At 38.7% G+C, this 21,494-nt stretch overlaps 2 protein-coding genes across 2 annotated transcripts; one reads left to right on the forward strand and one right to left on the reverse strand.

The window, feature by feature from the left end:
- The first annotated feature begins 313 nt into the window (after positions 1-313).
- Positions 314-4,081, forward strand: LOC147865692 (uncharacterized). The gene is made up of 2 exons (XM_087317468.1): positions 314-757; positions 2,662-4,081. Exons 1-2 carry the CDS (start codon positions 488-490, stop codon positions 3,835-3,837), a joined length of 1,446 nt encoding a protein of 481 aa, XP_087173594.1. The 5' UTR covers positions 314-487; the 3' UTR covers positions 3,838-4,081.
- Positions 4,082-7,545: 3,464 nt separating this feature from the next.
- On the reverse strand, positions 7,546-20,431 carry LOC147865693 (threonine dehydratase 1 biosynthetic, chloroplastic-like). The gene is made up of 9 exons (XM_087316022.1): positions 19,662-20,431; positions 17,887-18,066; positions 17,526-17,795; positions 10,851-11,057; positions 10,532-10,780; positions 10,363-10,436; positions 8,161-8,278; positions 7,917-8,051; positions 7,546-7,792 (listed from the first exon to the last, which is right to left on the reverse strand). The coding sequence occupies exons 1-9, from the start codon at positions 20,175-20,177 to the stop codon at positions 7,652-7,654; spliced, it is 1,890 nt and encodes a 629-aa protein (XP_087172148.1). The 5' UTR covers positions 20,178-20,431; the 3' UTR covers positions 7,546-7,651.
- Between the last annotated feature and the right edge of the window lie 1,063 nt (positions 20,432-21,494).

Raw genomic sequence — 21,494 nt, forward strand, 5'->3', positions numbered from 1 at the left:
AGCGGAGAGGAGAGCCAAATGTAATTCATATGCCTAAAACTATAAGAGAAGCAGCAACAGAAGGAAGAAATAAATAATTATGCATTAATCTTGTTCTCTCTCTCGGCCCCATGTTCTGCATCTTTGGCCTTAGAAGACGTTAATATATCTTTCTTCTCTCTCTCTCTCTCTCTCTCTCTCTCTCTCTCTCTCTCTCTCTCTCTCTCATCACCGTTAGTCGTGTCCTCATCATCCTCCAGCCATTCTCTTAGCTTTTCTTTTCTGTAGTCACAACGGTATCTATTTACTATAAAATGCACAGAAGATGTCATAATTAGGGGGTTTGTGTAGAAAATTTTACTGATCAAATATGCGCTGTAGCTAGAAATCGAGCTGCATCAGAACTTCACCAAACAAGGTTCAGATTGCTGATTTTACTCAGCAGCATAAAATGCAAGAATCCGAGATCAGTTAATTGATTGAAAGGTTTGGCCCAAATTGCAGACAAATGGATATGGATATGGATATGGAAGTAAATATGCCTAGTCTGGAAATTTTGGATCCTTTCATGGAAGCCATAAATCGTTCAGTTCCAGCTCCGTTTCTTATCAAAACTTATCAGCTCGTGGATGATCCGGCAACTGATCACATTGTTTCTTGGAGTGATGACAACAACGCATTTGTTGTTTGGCGGCCTCCAGAGTTCGCCAAGGAAATCCTCCCCAACTACTTTAAGCACAATAATTTCTCAAGTTTCGTACGTCAATTGAACACATATGTAAGTAGCACTTATATTCTGAACCGTCTAATTTGAAGCTCAAGATAAGCACTGCTGAAATATTTCCCACATTTTGAATCGGATGAATTAAGTGGGACGTATTTAAATAACCTCTGTGTGCCCAACACTAGGGAATGAGCCTGGCCCATAATATAATTGACCTTCTTCCCACTTGTATTACACTGCTTAGGAATATGGAAATAAATCGTAATTGTGTGTTTTGAGGAAGGAGGGGTGGGGATAGATTAGCTTCACGGACATATTTATATCATTATGATCTTCATTCATATATGTAACTACATTTTGGATGTTTTGATTTCGATAAGAGAATGCGAGAGAAAGTAATAACCAGTCATCATGATCAATTAGAACTGGGACTAAACCTTAAACCCTAAAAACTATATCTTATTTAGGTTGGCTTGGGGCACTAGCGTTCTGTGTGCTAATTATAATTACTTCAATTGACTTAACTATATTAACATACGTCTATATGTCTATTCCCATCCACCACATCCCACATTATCTAATATTAGGACCAGTGTGCCATGATAAGGTTCATGTATAAGGTGATATGACTCTGTCGGAAGGTGTAGTTGAGCAAATTTTGAAGATTGGAATAATTGGCCATGATAAAAATAATAATTATGTATTGTTTGTCAGGTTTGAAGTTCACGTATTGTTTGTAAGTTCAAATTTGAATATTCCTTCCTTCCTTGGGGTGGGGGTGGGGTTTCTGCACATGAGGAAATTAATAGTGCTCTCACGGTTAATTGAGCAATGGGGACGCATTGGGTGCTGCACATGAGGAATCTTGTATTATTTATTTGGACATGGAAAGAATGTTTGCTTTCCTAGCTCCAATGTGGTAAGAATCGTCTCGTCATCGTCATGTAGTAAGTATGTATGTACATAGTAGTGATAATAAAAATATGCATAAAAACATCGCGATGTTAATGTCACGGCATCTTTTTTGAATTAGTTAGTCAGTATATTTCTTATATACATAGAATATAATTTGAAAGTCACTCATTACATACTAAAAGATCAGGCCGCAGCCGACACATTCATTGGGTCTCATAAGAATAAGAGACGTTCTCGGGTTCACCAGCAGAGAGAGAGAGAGAGAGAGAGAGAGAGACAGTGATGATGACCATATTCTCAAAAGCAGAGCAGAGCAGCATTGATTGGATCGAAGTCCAGCTAAACTTTGAAAAAAATGAATGACTAGTTAAAGTGCAGTCTGTCTGTATGTATGTATGTATGTATGTACGTATATAATAAATAATATGTAAAAAGTAAGAATAATTTCCCGGTTTCGGGACACTCGATTCGATGTATGTATGTATGTATACACAACGAACGTGTTTGATTCCGTCTCGTCTTCTTCTTCATTCACTCTTTACGAAAAGGCAAAAGCGAGACGCCACAGGACTTACACTTGCCCATGTCATCATATCCCACAGGTTGAAATACATACATACATAACTCACTCCATGACAGACACTACTTTACTACAACATCCGACCTTTGGGATATGTATGTAACCTTGGCTTAGTGTATACATATATATGCATGTATGTATGTATGCATATATGTATATGTGAACTTCCACTACTACATACGGATCGGATGTCTATTGATACATACGTATATAATATGTATATACATATATGTATATGTAACGTACTAGCTACTGGGATTGGTTGGGTGTCATTGTTGGCGTTTAAATTTTGTGATTAACTGCAGCCGCATGTGTGGGCTGGGTGGGGTAATGATATACGTACCATACCGTATATACCGTATGTGTATTTATATATATATTATATATGTAGTATATGTACATAATTATATACAATTGTATATATATACATATAACTCATGAACCGTTATGTTAGCTGGTGCAGGGGTTCAGAAAGGTTGTTCCAGACAGATGGGAATTTGCAAACGATTTGTTCAGAAAAGGCCAGAAGCACCTCCTCACAGACATCCACCGCCGCAAAGGCAGCAGCAGCAACAGCAACAGCACAGGCCAGCTACTAGTTGTACCCACCTCCACCTCCACCTCCACCTCCACGTCTAGCCACATCCCACCAGCTATATATTATCATAATTATGATGATGATAATGATCATCACCACCTTCTCTATGATTCCAACTCCTCCTCCTCCTCCTCCTCTGACATAGCTAGGAATGAGGAGGTTCTTGCATTCATGTTAGGATCATCGGGCACCAGAGTTGGCCATTTCTATTCTCATAATAATAATTATAAGTCAGCATCATCAATATGGGCAGAAGCTCCAGGGAACTATTATATTACTCACTCCGGCCATGGCGCCACAAATAATATGCTTAACACAGCTAATGGTACTAAGATGGATTCCATTCTATCGTGCAGTAGCCCACTGACAGGCAGTGCTGCTGGACAAACGCAGCACCTCAGAATGACATCGGAGGAGGAGGAAGAGGAGGCGCAGAACGACAGGCTTCGAAGAGATAATACATTGCTCCTATACGAGATCAACCGTGTCCGGAATCTGTACAACCATGCTATCTCTTATCTGCAGGATCAACATGAAGGATACAATCCAGAATTTAGGATTAAACAAGATGTTGAGATAGTTCAGGCTGCCCCACCACCAATTACTGCTGTAGGCATAGCGCCACCATGCCCCGAGGAGTCGGGGGCCATTTATCCTTCACCCACTAACATCATATCAGCAGCTCGTTGCAACCGCCACAGTAGCACAGCTGCTGCAGAATTAATTCAAGACTTGGTAGATTCCCATGTGGACCCCAGAAGTGCTGCAGCTCGTAATATAAGCTCCCACCTCCAAATTTCCAATTTGCATATCTCACAAAGTCATATAGCCCTACCATATGATGATGTTTCTCCTCCTCAGACTTTTCATTCAGATCATCATGCAGCCCCTAGTACCCTAGACGCAACGACTTCTCCTAATACTACTTTATTGCCTATTAAATGTAGGATTAATAATAACAGTTCTGATGTGAAGCTCTTCGGTGTCCGCATTGTGTCAAAGGGAGAAGTAATTGGTAATGCCACTAATCATGTGACTTAGTTCTAGTAGAGTAGGCGGCAGCAGCAACATTATGGACAAGAAGTAGCGCAATGCTGGTTTGGCTTGCCTTGCCTTGCCGTGACTCAACATATAGTAGTAGTAGTAGTATTGGCTATATGTAGATTTTCTGCAGCTTGCACGCCATGGCATGGCATGGCCGTGTAGGAGTTAAAAAGAATGGATTGTATGATGGAGACTCTTTACATAATAAACTTAATATATCATCGATCCAAAATTCAAATTGGGACAATGTGCAACTTGCCAATATGGATGGATGTCTTTTATCTTAAGTCTACACAACTTTAATGAGCCTCTATGTCCCTTTATATTTTTACCTTTAACTTGTTTTTTTATTTGTAATCTATTTATTTAATTTCACACTCTCCCTCAACCAATATCCTATTCTTGACTTTGTGGAATGCAAATGAACCCTACATCTTCTTTCTTGTAGTTCTCCATATGTGTTTTTTTACTAGAACGTGCCTCTATAAAACAAAAATGGCCCTCATTGAGGTTGATTCTATGATCAACTTCCATTGTGTCTTTCTTTTGTGCATTTAGGTCGCTAAGAAGGTGGTACTTACAAGAGATATTTCGAATGTTGTATGGGTTTTCGAACGAGCTTTATATATGATCGATTCCTACAATATTATAGCTCCAATGTATCATTTTATCACTTTGATCCAACTTCCTTCACTTACAACTATTGTAGTTGCAACATATTGTAGTTTGGTTGATGACACCGAAATTGTTGTTTGTTTCTTGGACCGCAAGCATTGTTCCACCTCCTAGTGTATAATAATAGCCATTAGTATATTTACGATTATCCACTCTCCTCCCTACCCATAAGTGAAGTTAGTCCAACTTATAAGTTTAGAGGAGGGATTATAAACCCATCCACTTAAAATAAGTTGGGAATATGAGTTTGATTGTGGGTGTTATATCTAGGCTTCTTTCTCAAGTTGGCCATCTAGAAACGTCATTTGAATGTCCACATGATATGGGCTTCAAGATCATTGAGCTCATTGTAAATGTCGATGAAACTTCGATATTTTGGGGGGTTTGCTTGATGTGGATGTGGGGCCACTACTACATAAGAGGGCACAAAGCAACATGCCCTTTTTAACAAGAAGGTTAGAAAGCATGAATCACTAATAAGACGTTTGTTTCGCATTGCTTGCCAAAAGTTAGTGACGTTCTTATACTGAAACGCAATACCAAACATTAGGGTAAAAAAGTTTTAAAATAAATTTATAAGGGAAGGGGAACCCGTAATCCCCCTTTTCTCATTCACTTGATTGTTTCTCACCATCAAAAAGAGCAGACCACGTCAAAGCAACCCCAACTATCCTCCAATTTCTTTACCAAATGACCTACACACATGTGCGTAGGTTTCAAGATATTCACTCATACACATAGATACGAATACAAGTATATACATACATTCATTGATATTTCATACATGCATACATAATTACATTACACATACCTACCATTCACTCATGCATACAAACACACACATAATATAGATAGATAGATAGATAGATATATGATATCACATCTAATATATACATACAAACACATTATACAGGCATTGATAACCTTACACACCAAGTATCCTAAGGGTAGGGACATATGGTGGATTGAGCGTCGTAGGAATTGTGCTATATAAAGGGAGGGGACCAGATGCCCCTCCTTCATGACGGCAACTTTAGAAAGACGGTAAAGGGCAAGCCTATGGGGTCGCTTCTGAGACTGGATCACCAGCACTGAAAATCGTATCGTATGTACATCGGATGGTTCGGTGTCTTAATCATTCCTGCGCTACTAACCACAACCTCTGTATTCATCATTGCTTTCGTTGCAAATCCCTTCGTACATATTGATGGTACTGTCTTTGGTTCCTTGCTATTAACATCTCGAGGCACTGTTGAAACTCTATAGGTGAGGTTATAGAAGCTACTTTCCTCAAATCCACGATTGAACTACCACGGTATAACATGACATAATATTACATTCTGGCACTATGCGACATTGTGGGTACATATTTTATGTTTGTCTCATGTCCTTCAACCAAGCTTGATCGATGTGGTTACGCATCCTAGATCCATTCTTCTCCTTAAGCTCTTATTCTTTTCCTCCTCATCAGTTTGATGCGTAATGTTACCTTCATCCACGTACATAATCTCATACAATTATTCATTTATACGCATGTATATTATAACTTGATTCATGCACATATATATTTTCATACACATTCCATATACACACATCATTTATAATATACATAAACATACATATACACATGAGATGAACGGGACTTGGCTGAGGAAAAGACAAAATCATTAGGTGGGGGATTGAAATTGAGATCGCTTAAATAGGGAACTTAAAAACTTATGTTCAAAAGCATGAAACTAGCATTTACATTGTATCTAGAGTCCTCTACTTATCCTACAAATTATCTAGAATTATCCTTCATAACATCTAGGATACGCCTAGATAAGTTGATAATGTTGTCATGCCCTTTGAGACATCGTACATGCATGTACTTAGAATAAATTCTTGGTTTACTTCCTCTTGTTCATAGGTTAATAAGATATGTTGATCTATGTTATCCCAAAGTATCAAGTATACACAAAAATGAGATCACATTAGGAAATATACATCATGTTTGAGTTGGTCTTTTGCATCTAAACCACCAAAAACACTTGTAAGCAACATGTTAACTAATGTAACAGCATAAAAATTCTACATAATGCCATAAAATGTGTCATGTTTCATGCATTCACCAATGACATCTCCATGCAATGAAGTAATCAAATATATCATATACAACATAGATAATGGACACCTGATTACCTTGCTCCACCTAAAGAAAGTAGGTAATAGGCACCCAATTACATTCCTCTAACACTAGGACGAGGGAGGCACATACACTGTTACTTTTCTATGAGGTCAAACAATGACAGTTTGAGATATGCTCATCATTCTCGCTCTTTTATAATAAATATAGCATGCCTTACATTGATTCAGATTTCTCATTGATGTACCTTACACAACATAGCATACCCAATTAAGATATAAAATTTATCATTGGACAAACATATCATCTTCCATTCCTGGATATATGATTCTCTCTTCATGAGTACAAAGTAATTTTATGTCTATCAAACATATCATCTTCCATTCTTGGATATATGATTCTCTTCATGAATACAAGGTAATTTTATTTCTGTCATAAAAGCACAATGTTGGCTGATATTCAGAATCATTTATGACTACAATCCTGTCTACCTAATGTTATGCCATAAAATTCTACATAATCTTGTTCATTCAGAATCATTTATGACTACATACCGCCCATTCTAAACCCCACACCCTTTGGCTTTAATAATCGTATGCTTGCCACAGCTTAGGTCTCATCTAACTTTGTCCAGAAATTTTAGAAACTCAATATGCAAATTATTAATTCAAATCTATTATTTTGGAAAGTGACTTTCTCCATAATAAGTTAGAATTAAATCAAATCCAATAAATATCTTAATAATTATAGAGGGGCAATGATCATTTTAAACACTGCTAATACAATGAACTCCATTTCAAAAATATATATATTAAAATCAAATTCAAATTCAAACATATACATTCCAATCGTGTATAGTAAATGAAATTCAATGAATGACTTAATAATTTATGTAGGGGCAATGATCATTTTAAATACTGCTAATGCAATGAACTCCATTTTCAAATATATAAATTTAATCTTATCTCACATTGAACAGGAGCTGTGCAGTAAACCCAGGATAAAGTTAACTCAACGCATTAATAGCTTAAATGCAGCATTGTTACACTCATTTGCATAGTCATAGCCTAGGAGATTTGCACATTCAATAAATTCCATCTCATCTTGTTCCAATATTTGCATGGCAACCAATACATTCGCACCCATCTCACCCTGAACAAAATTATATGGTTTAGTTAGAATGACTTAGGGAACCCACAGAACTGGTTTAGCCTTCATCTGATGCCAATAAATATAAACACACCAAAAATGGTACATATGAGAGAAAACTGTTTACCTGACTGCGATAGTGAAACAAAGTGATGTTCCACCTAGGACTGAAAACATTTAAGAACTTCATGAGGGCTCCTGGCCTCTCTGGAAAAACAAACCTATATAGAATCTCGTTCAGCACATTGGTCCGCCCACCCATCTGTAGAATATGATACATCATGAGAAAGAAAAAAAAAACTCTAGAAATGAATCTCAATTTAACCAATAGAATTCTGTAGGCAGTTAAGTGGTAAAATGAATATGCTTACCAGATGACGGAGATGATCTTTTGCCAGATCATTACCCGTAAGGTCATGTGTTCTTAATCCAGAACTTTCCAATCTTCTGAACATCAAATCAAGTTCTTCTTCCATGTGAAGACCTACACTGGAAAACACCCCCTTTCTTAGGAAGGAATCACACACAAGTTATGTTGATTTCGTGCCAAGGTCAAAAATGGCCTCATCATGGACGATAAAACATCTATTCTATTCTAATCTTTCTCTCTCTCTCTCTCTCTCTCTCTCTCTCTCTCTCTCTCTCTCTCTCTCTCTCTCTCTCTAAGGAAATGTAACTTAAGGAAATGCAAACATGGGCAGAGATGGCCAAAGATGCCAAAACTCAAGCTGAGCATGCCCAAAAAGAAAATAACGCAAATGCTCCATGGATAGAAGTAATGAAAAAGCAGAACGGGGCATCAGTGGATAGGCTAGAAATGATGAATGCTACATTAGGCTAGAAATGAACTTCTTAGGGCTTTTCTTACTAGAATTCAATGTACACAGGGAGAAGTTGAAGGACAACAACAGGGCCACACAAGCTCATCAACAATGAACTATAACAGCTTTCTTTAGCTCCATTACAACTACTCATGCGACAAGTCAATGTCTCCGAACTAGGATATTGTAAAGAGGTTACAATACATCAGGTGGAGCAATTTTGCAGTGCATATAAGTCCACCATGATGGACCAAGATCTGACCACCGTTGGCATCGACAGATAAAGGCCATTATCTCAAGCCATTGCTGGTTTCCCTAGATTTGTAGACCTGTCCATTCTGGATTGACCTATGCTAGAGACAATAAAAAATACAAAAGATCTGACTTGAGAATCTTACTTCTATAGATGACAAGGCCTTAATTCTATAGAGTGACATTCACAAGGCCTTGATTCTCCTTACAGGAGGCTTTCCGTGCTCAACTTTGTCATGGATATGCAGTCGTCAGAGCTCCTGAAAGACAATAAATATTTCCAAATAAGATGTGCAATAGGGCATTGAATATACTGATGTATATTAACTATCTTCCAATTGAACAGTACGAAAGAAGCATGTGCTTGATGCCAACCCTCGCCTCTTGAGGGCTGAACCTTTAGTTTTAGGAAGATCCCCAATTATCATTCTCCAAATTGACACCTTGGATCAAAATGGCAATTGATATTGCCAATTACACTGTAACATATTCCATCCTGCTGCATCACGCTTGCCTACATTCTACTCCCTTTGTGATTTAGATGAGGGCCATGAAAGTTATGCCACAGAATGATGATACAACATACTAGTGCTTAACAATAACAATCTTGTGCCATACTTCAAACACCAATCCATCCAAGGTTGGTGATCTGCCTTCATAAGCAAACATCCTCATAACAATGTTATGCTTTGCATGTTTTGCAAGATAAAACCATAATTTGGTGGACTACATAACCATCTTTTAACATCATCAAACTCTAAAAGCCTACTACAAAGATCTTTTAATGAACTTTTTAGAGTTTGATGATGGTGACCTACACTTACCCCAAAGATGGCCTACTACAAAGATCTTTTCATGAACTTTTTACTGTGCAGATTCATACAGAGATGGAGGTTCATGGAAGTCTACATGCCCCATACTGCTTTCAAACCAATAGGCCAGCTCAGAGCTCCTCCAATCATCTAGAGATCAAGGCAAGACAAGTACTTAACATACCTAGAGCGAAAAGAGTTAGCAAATTATGTGCAGGACAGATCAAATGTGAGGAAAATTTAGTGTGCTGATGCATAGCTTTCAACCACATCATTAGAGTATGGTACCCTCTACACAGCCTCCACAACAAATTCAACAAATGATGGAGAAGGTGAACCCACAACAGTTTGGCCAAATGTTTCTCAAGATTCAAAAGCAAAGGGAATCAAGCCTTACATTACCATGCAGGATTCATTTAGAAGCCATAGAATGGGACAAGACATTTTTTTTTATCCCTTGCTACTCAGAGGAACATTTAATTGCAGAAATCCACCTCATGGGTACAGGTATGTTCATTAACCCTGAAACTTCTTCTTCCTTTTAGTCTCTGTAACATGATATATGAGCATATGTTTGACAATAGAATGCCTATTTGACATTTAGAGTGTAAAACATGATAGATCAGAACCACTGAAAGAAAGACTTCCATTATTATTCCTGTCATGACGTGTGAAAAGAAAACTATACCTGCAAAGAACGAGAGCGTTTTCTTTACTATCATCATACCTATACTTAAATTCAGTAACATTCATGGGGCCAACCTGAAAAAATGCTCAAATTTATCAATCTTCCATAAAATACCATTTATTTGTGGAGCTATAAATGAAGACCAGAGATACTTGCAATAGTCCAATACCAGTTCCATAAACCTTTTGAATGATCCAACCTCTTCTGGAATGAATGTGACAAATACAGCTTCTCTTTTTGCACCCACATCAGCAAGCTCTGTTACCAACCTTAAACGTGCAAAATTCATGTTTGCTCCACTTGTTATTGCCACAACATTTTTGGAAGATATCCCATAGTATTTGCAATAAGCCAACGCACCAGCCAAAGAGAGAGCACCAGCTGGCTCGAGGATATTTCTTTTCTCTTCAAACATATCCTGATAAGAAGAATAATCCACGTTACCCCAACAGTTGAAACAACATTCAACGCCAATGTATACATCATACCTTTATAGCAGCACAAATTGCATCTCGATTCACAAGAACAACACCATCAACCAAGTCTTTACAAATATGAAATGTTTCCTCACCGACACACTTCACAGCCACACCATCTGCAAAAGTTCCCACTTGCTGAAGAAAAATGCGCTCACCATGATGTAGTGATAAAGCCATTGCATTTGCATCTGATGGCTCGACACCAATGACATGCACCTGTAATTAGCAAATCCTTCAATTATGCAACGTTGTGTTCGAATGGGTTTGTCGGGGTCGGTCCCCGATATGGCTTGCGTCGGAACCCATTGGCTTGAGTCGTAACAGGCAGTCCGCCGACTACCCCATGACAGTCGGTGACACGACAGAATTGTAAATAATATTTTTTTTAAATTAAAAAATAAAAATAAAAATCAAATCTTGGCAGAAACAAACATAACAGAAAAATCAATCTTGTCATCATTAATTCTTGGCACTGTCCCTTTCAGACTATAAATGGACAGGCACGCTTATGATTCGGTATTCATTACGAGTGGTGGCCATTGAAGAGCTATTAATAGCAGATTCTATTTTTATAACGTTCTGTCTTGAAAAATGGATCATTTTTCACAAAAACTCTTTCGGCTACCTTCTCTGTCACAGAAAAGCACAAGAAAACACAGGCGAACAACGAGCGCAACAGACAACAGCACACGTAGAGCACTTTGACTCTCAACAGATAATGCATTTCTCAACAGATATGACAGATGTGCATTTCTTCACATCAGTTAGAGATTGAGGTAGGTAGATAATGCACGCACACTCCTAGAAGAAAGAATTTGCTGATTGTTGTCATCAGGGAGTGGAATTTGAGGAATATTATATTTTCCATTGCATTGTTTTTCATGAAATAAGAGGGAGATTTCATTGCCTCTTTATCCAAGGCTTTGGCCCACTACACAAGGTAATGGAATATGAGGACGAATGACGCTTGGGGCTGTTCTTGCTAGATCAAGAAACGCAAGAGAAGTTGTTGGCCAACAATACAACCACACACGCTCATCGACAAAGAACAATCTGAACTTCCTTTAGCCCCATCACCCTTACTCATGACACAAGTCAAACAAGGGCTACACAGGTGGGCTTCCAACCAGGACATTATAAAGGGATTACAATAGAGCAGGTAAATAGATATTTGTGCATGTCAGCCCCAGTCTCATGGACCAGTATCATCGACAAATAAAGACATTATCTCCCCCCATCATAGGTGTAAAGAATCTAACTCTAGTAGAGTTTAGTATTCAGAAGCGTAGTGTGTGTGTAAGAGAGAGAGAGTGAATGTATAAGCAAGAGAAGGAATTACAGAGAATAACCAGAAAAATAAGAAAACACACAGTAGGGGGATGACAGCTTATGCACTTAAGAGAGCTATATTAATTATCTAAAGATCATCAACTAAACTAAATGGCCAAAGGGGGTTTTATATACAAGTCCTCAAGGGACTGCCCTATTAAATGTGTTGGTGGAATCTAACCAAGATATCCACTTGAGTACGATTTTGTCATAAGAATATCTAATATTCTTTGACCACACTAACACTCGACAACTACATGGATTACAATAAAGTGTGCTCACACACTTTTTCACACATCGTCCTTTTCTTCATAAACACATGTTCACACAAGTTGAGCTTGATTCTCAACACGCCCCCTCAAGGTCAATTGTGTGTCCTCTTAAGCTTGAGTGTCTTGGTGTAGTTGAAGACCCAACTGCAGTTGGTCGGACTACTAGACCGTGGTTTTCCCATTGTTCCTATGTACTCGATCTTGATCTAGCAATGTCAATCTTGCCAATCCAAAATTTCGAGCTTCAAAAAATCCAGGCTTTGGAAAGTCTTCCTCTAACTTGCCGGGTCAAGTCAATTAGATGTGCCGGCCTTACTTTGCCGATGCCGGTCTCACTCTTCCTCTTGTATCCTGCTGATTCTCCATGTTTTCCTTCGTCTTTGTACTTTTACTCTCCCCCAAGCTCAGCATATCGAGTGGTCTAAGGCCTAGATCCACTGAGAGTTGTCGTAGCTTGTCGAGACCTAGCGCCTTAGTGAAAATATCAGTCATCTGCATGCATGTGCTCACGGATGTAATGATAGTGCACCTCGATGTGCTTAGTCTGGGCGTGAAACACCGGATTCTTTGCAAGCTGGATGCTGCTGAGATTATCACAGTGGATTAGTATTGGCTTGTTCACCAATTCGTTGAAGTCTTTCAGCAGTCTTTTAAGCCATACAGCTTCGCAAGCAGCTACAGTTGCGGCCCTATACTCTGCCTCAGTGCTCGATAGAGCGATTGTTGGTTGTTTCTTGCTGCTCCAAGAGACTACTCCACTACCGAGTGAAAACATAAATCCCGAAGTGGATCGCCTATCATATGCATTGCCTACCCAATCAGCATTCGTGAAGCCTTCGAGTCGAAGTGGTGCTCCACGCTTATAGAAGATACCATAATTAAGTGTTCCACTAATATAACGTAACACTCACTTAGCACAATCCATGTGAGTGTTGCGGGGGATTGCCATGAACTGGCTAAGAACCCCGACCGGATAGCTGAGGTCTGGTCGGGTGATAGTTAGGTAGATAGGACTCCCAATTATTTGGCGATACTGTTTCGGCTTGCAGAATTTTCCAAAATCTGCAGTTAGCTTCATATTTCGATCAAGGGGTGTCGAGATGGACTTACACTTGGTCATTCCGAACTTGTAGAGCAAGTTCAACACATAGTGTCGTTGTGAGAGTAGGAACCCTTCTAGAGTCTGAATGACCTCGATGCTGAGAAAATAATGTAAGTCATTCAGATCCTTCATCTCGAACTTTTGTAAAAGCGGCTTTTTAATCTTTTGTATCTCGGTGAGGCTTTCTCCACCGATGACAAGGTCATCGACATACAAGATTAAGAAGATGGCGCTTTTGGGATTGTTCTGAACATACAATCAGTTATCAAATTTTGACATCCGGAAGCCAATGTCGTGAAGATATGATGTGATCTTTGAATGCCATGCTCTTGGGGCTTGCTTCAGTCCATAGAGCGGCTTCTTCAATCGGCAAACTCCATGTGGATGTTTGTTTGATTCAAAGCCAAGTGGTTGCATCATGTAAACTTCCTCCTCGAGCTCACCTTGGAGGAATGCGTTCTTCACATCCATTTGATGCAAGTGCCATCCTTTCGCTGCTGCGAGAGCAATTATTGTCCTCACAATGGTCATTTTTTCCACCGGGGCAAATGTCTCCTCATAGTCTATGCCATGGGTTTGAGCATACCCTTTGGCGACTAGACGAGCCTTGAACCGATTGACCGTGCCATCCGTATTATGCTTTATCTTGAACACCCAGTGGCAACCAATTGGCTTTTTCTTGATTTCAGAGGATGGGACTAAATCCCAAGTATCGTTGTCAAACAACGCGTGCATCTCCTTCCTCATTGCCTCAATCCACCGGGGATCTTGGGCAGCTTCTTTGTAAGTCTCGGGTTCTTGGTCTGCTGCGAGGTTTACATGGCCAACCCTTTTGTGCAACAACTCAATATCAGACTCCGCCTTGAGTCCCTTTGCATACATTGTTGTGTTAACCTCAGTCGCATCAAGAATAAACATGTGACCTTCTCTTCTTGCATGAGCGATAAGTTGGCCTTTATCCTCGATGAAGCAACCTTCCTAGTTGAATCGCACTTGCATTCCTTGTTCGACAATTTGGCCAACTGAGACCAAATTCTTTATGATTGTCGGGACATGCAATACATCCTTCATGTAGCCCTTGTTGTCGTGATTGTTAAGGGCCACATCTCCAATGTGCTCAATCATGTGTGTGAAGTCATCACCGGTCTCCACCACGCCGGGTCTCTCGGGTTCCCTCAAATTCATGAACCATTCTTGATGACTTGTCATGTGATTTGAGTCACCTGAGTCCACGAACCATACATCATCAGGTTGGGAAACACTTGTTATCATGCTATTCGCCCGGTGTCGCATAACAAACATCGGCGCTTTGTTTTCTAGGTCAGCCATCACAGCATAGTTTGTTTGCTGCCGGAGTGAGGCCGTTGAGTCATTCTTCTTCTTCCGACACTCGGCTTCAAAGTGGCCAGGCTTTCCACAATACCAGCACTCGGTTTGTTGGTTCTGCCTGGTTGATGCAGGCTGGTGGAAGCTCCCCTTTCTACCGGAATTCCCTCGGCTGTTTCGACCTTCTTGCTGCGTGGAATTAAATTGTTGTGGACCTCGTCCACCTCTTCCTCGGCCATTCCTCCCCCGATTTCCACGACCACGACCGTGACCTCGACTGAGATCATCATGTGTAAATAGCATCTGCCCATCGGATGCTGTGCTTTTCGACCGTGTATGGTTCTCCTCAACCATTAGCATGGATTGCAAGTCGAAAAAGCTTGGGGGGTTCTCCCTTGTTGTTATGGCAGTTCGAAATGAGCCATATTTTTGTGCAAGGCCGCCAAGACAGATATGCACCATCTCGTCATCATCAACTGCTACATTGATGGAGCCAAGTGAATCGCATAAGTCTTTGATCCGGAGGGTATAGTCCGTCACGGACATATCCCCTTGCCATATATTGTTCAACTCCTGCCAGAGTCAAAGTTTTCTCGCTGTGGTTGAAGCCGCGAAAATCTTCTTCAAGTTTTTCCACGCTTCTGTTGGGGCTTTCGCATCTCGAATATAGCTTAACATGTGATCTTGCACACATGTTGCCAAACAATACATTACCCTACTAGCGCCTTGCTGCCATGTGGGGTAGTTGGGACTTGTAATATCGGGGGCTGTTTCCTGAGCTCCCTCGATATAACTCCAATACCCTTGCCCAACTAAGTACTGCTGCATCTTATATTCCCAAGATGCGTAGTTGTGCCTGTCCAACTTCTCTGTTGGAAGTGCGCTACCCATCTGTGCATTCATTTTTCTGATTTAGCTTGACTCGTATGATCCTGTTAAGGTGAGCCTCTTGCTGTGCAAAACTGCAGCGACAATAGCAGGTTTTAAAACAGCGTCTCTAGCTGCTCACACAGTTTCAATGGTAGAGCTCAGTGAAGGATCTCTAACCCTCATGCTCTAATACAATGTAAAGAATCTAACTCTAGTAGAGTTTAGTATTCAGAAGCGTAGTGTGTGTGTGAGAGAGAGAGATTGAATGTATAAGCAAGAGAAGGAATTACAGAGAATAACCAGAAAAATAAGAAAACACACAGTAGGGGATGACAGCTTATGCACTTAAGAGAGCTATATTAATTATCTAAAGATCATCAACTAAACTAAATGGCCAAAGGGGGTTTTATATACAAGTCCTCAAGGGACTGCCCTATTAAATGTGTTGGTGGAATCTAACCAAGATATCCACTTGAGTACGATTTTGTCATAAGAATATCTAATATTCTTTGACCACACTAACACTCGACAACTACACGGATTACAATAAAGTGTGCTCACACACTTTTTCACACATCGTCCTTTTCTTCATAAGCACATGTTCACACAAGTTGAGCTTGATTCTCAACAATAGGTGCTTCCCTCACTTTGAAGATCTCTCCATTTTGACTCAACCTATGCTAGAGATCTTTCAAAGAAAAAAATTACAATATATCTGACTTGAGTATTGCATGTGTACATGACGAGTCTTTCATCAATTTTAAGTTACAATTATTTTGGTTCACCGTTCTCAAAAACAATGTTTTAAAAGATGTTAACGTTTCTTTCTTTCTTTCTCACAGGCTGATTTCAGCCTTTAATAGACATTTATATATCTTTCTTTCTGTCTTTTTTAAAATTTCAGATATAATTTTCTCAAATCATAGAAATCGAGTCCTGATGGCAGAAATTATTACTGATGAAACTAGTATCTCAAATCTTTTTTTATAGCTAAATTTATCATAGAAATCGAGTCCTGATGGCAGAAATTATTACTGATGAAACTAGTATCTCAAATCTTTTTTTATAGCTAAATTTATCATAATCTATCTAATTAATTGGTATTTAGTGAATCCTAATATATAACACCAAATAAGAAAAATGATGATGCCCAAATGAAGCTCCAATAATGAAACATGAGAGAATGTAATGTTTAAAATAATTTATGAATTTATTTATTTTAATCCATTTGATACTTTCTGAAACAAAAGGAAATTCCAGAAACAAATCTTACAAGCCAGGAAACATTTCTAGTGGCATGGCTTATGTATGCTCATAGAATATACAGAGAGTATACTACACCAAAGATATCAAATCTAACAGATATGAAATGGATGAGATTAGTCAAGTAAACAAGACTATTGTCAAGATATACAGCTAAGAAAAAACTTAAGAAAGGAACTCCTGATATCAAATGATTTAATGAGACAAAGTCTCTACTACTAGCATTCAGTTAACGTGCTTACCCACAAAATAACAAAGATCTACTAAACATGGAAAAAGTCAAGAAAAATAAAGAAAAATCTCATCACCCAAATTTCACCAAATCTAAGACCAGTCATAAACGAAGTATTAAACAACCTATCATAAAAAGTTCTTATAATTCAGAGGCACACTAAATGAAAAGAAGTAAAACATTCAGAAAGATTACCTTCATATATTATCTTTTTACTGTTACTTGATTTGTAGTCAAATGATTAGTATATGGAACATAGTTTGCAAAAGACTAAAGTCACAGAAAATTACCTCAGGTCGGACTTGCTTCATGTAAGATGCAATCCCAGCTATCAAGCCACCACCTCCAACTGGAACAAAGACAGCATGCAAAGGCCCTGAAAATTGCCTAACTATTTCCATTCCAATGGTTCCTTGTCCAGCTATTACATCTGGGTGATCAAAAGGTGGAACAAATACAAGGCCCTCTTTACAGCTCCTTCTTTTGGCATATGCTTGTGTCTCATCATATGAATCACCTACTAGGATAACAGTTGCCCCCAGTCTTTCCACAGATTTCCACTATGAGTTTTACACATGCTCCAAGAATAAGAACACAATAAAATTGCACAACTTCTAAACCCAGAGGTTGTTACTCTACTGAAATTTGAACCTTAATTTCCGGTGTTGTCACGGGCATTGCAATGACAGCATGACAGTGCAGTTTGTGGGCTGCTAATGCAACTCCTTGAGCATGGTTACCAGCAGAAGAACAGATAACACCTCTCTCTAACTGCTCTCGAGAAAGATTTGCCATCATATTATAAGCGCCACGTAGTTTGAAAGAGAAGACCTGCACTAGTACATATGAGCATGTTGTTGGATAAATTCTATACTCTTTCACACAAAGATATCATTCTTTAATAAGATGAGAACTAGATTTTAAATAAAGTTGTCAATAATGAGGTTAGCAATATCAAAATATGAGAAGACAAATCAAAACCTCACTCTCAACAGAGATAGCAAAAGATGTTTGCAGAATCAAATAAGAACATGCACATGTGAGGGGAATCAATGATGTTAGAAGATTAATCTAGACTAGGACAGGAAAAATCAAAGAAAATAATGCATTATCAAAGTCAATAAATGTTGCACATGTCAGAGCTAGACCACAGAACTGAATCCGCTTAACCAAATCAATAGGAGATTTACAATTCACACGTATCCTGCCTTCTCCCTCTGTGAGGGGAATCAATGATGTTAAAAGATTAATCTAGACTGTGACATGAAAAGCAAAGAAAACGTTATGAAGTGAAGGACTAATGTCACAGCATAGTGTAAGTAGCTGCAAAGAGGAAGGTCTACAGATTGTTGGTTATAACAGTTCAAGAACTCTGCATGTGTGCATTTATAGAGGGCCTTGGTAACATATATTTATTTTGATTTGTTGGTCTCAAAGATAAGACAACACTTAAGATGTAATGTCTTGTTTGGTCTTATAGGCCATTTTGGCCTCTTAAAAGACGTTACTATATTTTTCTTCTTTCTTTCTCCTAAGAGCTATTGGACATATTTAGGCCATTTGACTAGAGTGAATTGAAGTGCCATAGATGGCATTGTAGTAAAACAATATACGTTGGTTCTTAAAAAGATATTTCTTAGGGGGCTCCAAAAATTTAAGAGCAAGTTCTCCTTTATTTTTTCTTTTCTATGTACCTCAGCCTTTTATTTCTCCTATCAACCCTGCTCCAAGTCTACCATTACACATAGGTATTACCAGAACAAACATCTTGGCCTCCTTTCAATTGGTATCAAAGCCAGGTTATATCTTTCACAACAAAAGTGCTGCAAACAAAAAAGAGTATTGATACTGGTTTAGTTTTCCACACACTTGAAACTTTTTGGAGAAGTTTCATCGCAATAACAGGTCCAAAACAGGAGGAATCCAACAAATACCTACTGTTTGTGAGTATGCCAATGCTAGAAAACTTTGTTGTGACAATATACATGAAATTCGTTCAAAATTGTTCCTCACATTCCTCTTGGTGCCTAGTACTCTTTTAACTATTATTTTTACATAATAGCAATAATACTAATTGTTGTAATTAAATTTTAGATTCTGGAATTTAGTTTTAGAAATTAATTCATTAAAATACAATTTGAGTGAAAATGGCCAACACCATGAGTGATTTTCAATCATAAGCTTTGATTCGTGGAAAGTTATGATGTGTCGCACCCAATTTCTTAAGGAATGTGACCATACTTTGAAAAGTGAGAAGCCAACTTAAGGAATGTTTCACAGTTCACGTTCATTTAATGCATGGCATATCGTTCTGTGAGAACTAGCTTTAGTATGAGTGAGCTGTAAACGTATACGCATATTTCCTCACATGTTTCCAGAAGTTCACAGGATAATTATACAATATTAGCTCAAAAAATGGTGCATACCGATTGCATATCTTCCCGTTTCAGAAAGATGTTTGCACCCATTCTCTCGCTCAGCTTGGGTGCTAATTCCAAGGGGGATTCAATAGCCACATCATAAACTTTAGAAGAGAGGACGTGAATGAGATAATTAGACATAGATGAGGAGGGGAGGTTCTTATATTGGCGGTTGACCAATAATAAGCCTGGAACCGCTTGCAGAGATTCAGGAGCAACTCTTCGAAGAGGAAGACGATCCGAATGGGCAGGTGATGATCCCTGAACCGGCCCTTTGATGTTCGGATTGACAGAGACCAGTGCATTTGCATCCTCTTGCACATGAGACATACCATATTTTTCCGAATTGGTCATTCCATTGATCCAAAATCCTTTCTTCTCATGATGTGAAGATGAATTGCACGAAAGAAAACGTTCGAGCTTCCTATGCCTATCATATGCAGCCAGTTGCAGAAACTCTGTACCAGAATGCCCATGAGCGCCGAAGAGGACAGGACAAGCCAACATGCAGACAACACCCATCGTTACTCAAGAAAATTCAAAACAGATCAGATCGGGATGTTCCACATTACAGCCTCCAGATCAAAAATCAATAGCAAAGTTGTCTCTTTTTTTTCTAAAGATTCTTTCTTTCCTCCTCTTTATGCGATCGTGCACACATGGTGTGTGAGATAGAGATGCAGACAGCATCCATCGTTACTCAAGAAATTTCAAAACAGATCAGATCGGGATGTTCCACATTATAGCCTCCAGATCAAAAATCAATAGCAAAGTTTGTCTCTCTTTTTTTTCTAAAGATTCTTTCCTACTCTTTATGCGATCGTGCACTCTTTTTTGTTCTAGAATTTCTTTCCCCCTCTTTGTGCGATCGTGCACACAGGATGTGAGAGACAGAGAGTTACGAGATGTGTAGTGAGAGAGAGAGAGAGACAGAGAATTAAGAGATGTGTATGAATGAAGTAATATCGAGTTGAGGAAATTGGATTTCAAACCCAAGACGTAGTGCTTGTATTGCAACAACTTACCACTAGAGTAGGCCAATCACAAAGAACAACCTGAAGATTGGCCACTACCCAAGAATTAAGAAGAGAATAAGTAACATATGAGAAAGGCCGGATCAAATATGTTCGTTCTATCTCTCACTCTATGTGTGACCATAGGATCATATCTACTTCTCTATATATTTTCATATATATTGACGTTTTAAACATGAACATGCAATAGAGTAGGGATTTCAGTATGACACTTAAATTGTCATGTCCACCTAACAAGCCACTATGCTTCTCACTAATTACCTTATATGTTGTGCATGTGAGAAGTAAGCGATATTCATCCATCACTAGGTTTTTCATTGCGTACCTTGCATACTTTTATAATAGAGTAGTTATGCCATGATGCTACCTCAATACCTCACTTGTGTGAAATGAGTTTGAAGAAGTATTTAGGCTTTTTGAGAGCCAAGTCTCATGGGGTAGTAAGATGTGGTTGGATTTATTTCTAGCATAACATACATTCCAACTATTTATTGATTGGACACTAATACCAAAATATATGAAGCTTTGCATCACTAGTATTAACTCTCCCTGACAAGTTAAAGTGGGGTATTGTCTTGGTTAGATTGCCTTAATTCCAGCATTTTTGTTCTGTCCATGTTAACAATTAGCCCATCGATTTTACAAGACGTTTCCAATACATCAAGTACTACATATCATCCAGAGTATATGAGAATAAAATAGCATAATTGGCATATAGGAGTATAAAATTAAGGACTTGCACGAGTTTTGGGTAATCTAATCCTTCTTATTTTGCAGTCTTGAGAGAAATCTCTAAGGAAACAAG

Source organism: Azolla caroliniana, unplaced genomic scaffold (assembly GCF_043228905.1).
Source record: "Azolla caroliniana isolate FFs.n. ecotype wild unplaced genomic scaffold, voAzoCaro1.0.p SCAF_3, whole genome shotgun sequence".
Classification (NCBI taxonomy): Eukaryota; Viridiplantae; Streptophyta; class Polypodiopsida; order Salviniales; family Salviniaceae; genus Azolla; species Azolla caroliniana.

Bases quoted from the DNA above. Each gene is read 5' to 3' on its own strand.
- LOC147865693 (XM_087316022.1), bottom strand. From the start codon at position 20,177: ATGGGTGTTGTCTGCATGTTGGCTTGTCCTGTCCTCTTCGGCGCTCAT. The intron at 10,437-10,531 runs GTATTGGACTAT...GCATTTTTTCAG, and splicing joins TCAAAAGGTTTATGGAACTG to GTTGGCCCCATGAATGTTAC. The intron at 8,279-10,362 runs GTATAGTTTTCT...GGTGTTTTCCAG, and splicing joins AACGCTCTCGTTCTTTGCAG to TGTAGGTCTTCACATGGAAG.
- LOC147865692 (XM_087317468.1), top strand. From the start codon at position 488: ATGGATATGGATATGGATATGGAAGTAAATATGCCTAGTCTGGAAATT. The intron at 758-2,661 runs GTAAGTAGCACT...TAGCTGGTGCAG, and splicing joins TACGTCAATTGAACACATAT to GGGTTCAGAAAGGTTGTTCC.